At 44.1% G+C, this 2,500-nt stretch overlaps 1 protein-coding gene across 1 annotated transcript in view; it reads left to right on the forward strand.

Moving 5' to 3' along the window:
• Positions 1-1,462: 1,462 nt before the first annotated feature.
• itga3b (integrin, alpha 3b) overlaps positions 1,463-2,500 on the forward strand; it is a 74,540-nt gene continuing 73,502 nt past the window's right edge. Inside the window, exon 1 of the mRNA XM_048233812.1 lies at positions 1,463-1,547. Coding sequence (XP_048089769.1) covers positions 1,540-1,547 — 8 coding nt within the window. The 5' untranslated portion in view covers positions 1,463-1,539. The remainder of the gene's footprint in view (positions 1,548-2,500) is intronic.

The raw sequence follows: 2,500 nt of genomic DNA on the forward strand, positions 1-2,500 counted from the left end.
TCTCTCCTGGGAATCCTCTCTCCACCTCAGGGTCTATTCACCAGCCTACTCTCAAGCTAAACAACAGCCTACTCTCAAGTAAAAACGACATATTCTTGTCAGTGATTGCGTTAACAAGTCTATCCAAAACTGTGCCTTAGAAAGTGAATGCATATTAAATAAACAACACTGAACTAAAGAGCAACTAAAAAGCAAACTAAATAGCCCCAAGTTAAATAATGATAAACACAATATATATATATATATATATGACATTTTATAAAAAAAAAAAACTATGTAAAACATAATTGGTGATTGGTAGTGGTTAAAGAGCTAGTGCAGTAGCCTGAAGGTTATTAGGGTTCAATTCCGACTTCCATTGTTGTGCCCTTGAGCAAGGCACTTTTAAATTGCTCAGGGACAATGTGATCCCTTGTAATATAGCTGACATATGTAAGTCACTTTGGTAAAGAAGTGTCTGCTAAATGTAATGGATGGTAATGTAAAGATACAATAACTGTGAATCTCATAATATTTCTTGGACAATGTTCAGGATCTAGATAGATAGATATATAGATAGATCCTTTATTGATCCCCAAGGGGAAATTCAAGGTCTCAGTAGCATACAGACATCACACACAACATGCACTTACAGCAGAAAGAGTAAATATAAGTATATACATATAACAAAACTCCACTGTACAATAGAGACAGTAGAAGATAAGAAAACTAAAAAACTAAATACTAAATATACTATATAAATTAAATCAAATCAGGATCTTAGTGAAGTAGAGTGATGGCTTGTGAAGTGTCCAGTCCTGTGGAGGAGGCTCGGTTGCATTCAGTAGTTCCCTGAGCAGTTCACCCCGTGGCCTCGGCTTATCAGACGCAGGCGGGCAGTCGTCCAGACCAGCTCCTACTCCCACATCTGAGTTATTCAGCTTTTACCTCAACCCTGACTGACTACATTACTCTATCAGGACAGTTGTTCACACACACACTTTCTCTCTCTCTCTCTATCTCTCTCTCTCTCACACACACACACACACAGGACACACACACATGGATGCACAGGACACAGACACACACAGACACACACACACACACACACACACACATGGACACAGGATACACACACACACACACACCACGAACACACACACAAGCACACAAACACAAGGACACACACACACACACAAACACAAGGACACACACACAAACACATGCACACACACACACACAAACACACCCACACAAATACATACACACACACACACACACACACCACACACACACACACACACACATACACAGACACACACACATACGCACACGCATACGCACACACACACACACAGGACTGCTATTCAATCAGAATCAGGACAGCTCATATAATCACAGCCTCCCTAAAGGGCCGTCACTGAGCACTTTGCTCCAAGAAGGAGTAAAAAAGGACCTGCGTATGGAAGAGAAGCCAGAGAACAGGAGGCTCTGACCCTCAACTGATCCAGAGCTGCGTCCAGTCAGGGTCAGAGCCAGCTCAGAAGGCAGATGCATTGAATGTATAAGTAGTATAAGTATATACTCTTTTGATCCCGTGAAATTTGGTCTCTGCATTTATCCCAATCCGTGAATAGTGAAACACACTCAGCAAACAGTGGTGAAACACATGGCCGGCGCAGTGAGCTGCCTGCTGCAACAGTGAGGTGCCAGTCCTCACTGGCACTCTGGCGCGCTGTTGTGGCAGGCGGCTCACTGCTACGTCGGAGTGTGTGTGCTTCACCTCACTGTTTGCTGAGTGTGTTTCACATTGACGGAGTGCCTTGGGTGCCTTGCTCAAGGGCACTTTAGCTGTTCCTACTGGTGGGGTTCGAACCGGCAACCCTCGGTTACAAGTCTGAGCGCTAACCAGTGGCCCGCATTTTGCCCCATGTTTCACTTTAGTTCTGTAGTGTTGCCTGACAGGGGCAGAGTCTCCACACATCACCTGACTGTGGGCAAAATGGTGGCATACATGTTGTATTGACTTCTCAGTGAGGAAGTTTTCTCTCTGGCTACCTGGCTGGCTTCACCCCTCCCTGCATGCCTGAGTTAACCTCTGTGCCAGCCATTCACCTTTCCTTATTTATTCTAGTGAACACTTTAGTCTCAAATCAAACTGGGTTATCAGTGCGTGCGGTCTGTGGGAACGTGTGTCATGGCTGTGGAATGAGTGCCCTGTCTGCCAGGCTGCCAGGCTGTTATTGTTATGTATATTGGCTCCAGCTCTGCTGTGTCTCCAGAGCTCCAGATTAAAGGTGTGGAATGTTGGAAAAATTAACATTCTAAAGACTATCTGGGTTCATTGAATTCAACATAAATTTTAGAACTTTGAATTATTTGCGAAGCGGAATCTTATGTTAGAATGCTCAAAAACCCACACCTTTAAGGGTTAACGCCAAAGATTATAGAACAGAGCTCTCTGTTCTAGAATCTTTGGTTAACGCATTGCTGCGGGGGTCAAGGGTCATGTTACAGCCCT

Source organism: Alosa alosa, chromosome 22 (genome assembly GCF_017589495.1).
Source record: "Alosa alosa isolate M-15738 ecotype Scorff River chromosome 22, AALO_Geno_1.1, whole genome shotgun sequence".
NCBI classification, from domain to species: Eukaryota; Metazoa; Chordata; class Actinopteri; order Clupeiformes; family Clupeidae; genus Alosa; species Alosa alosa.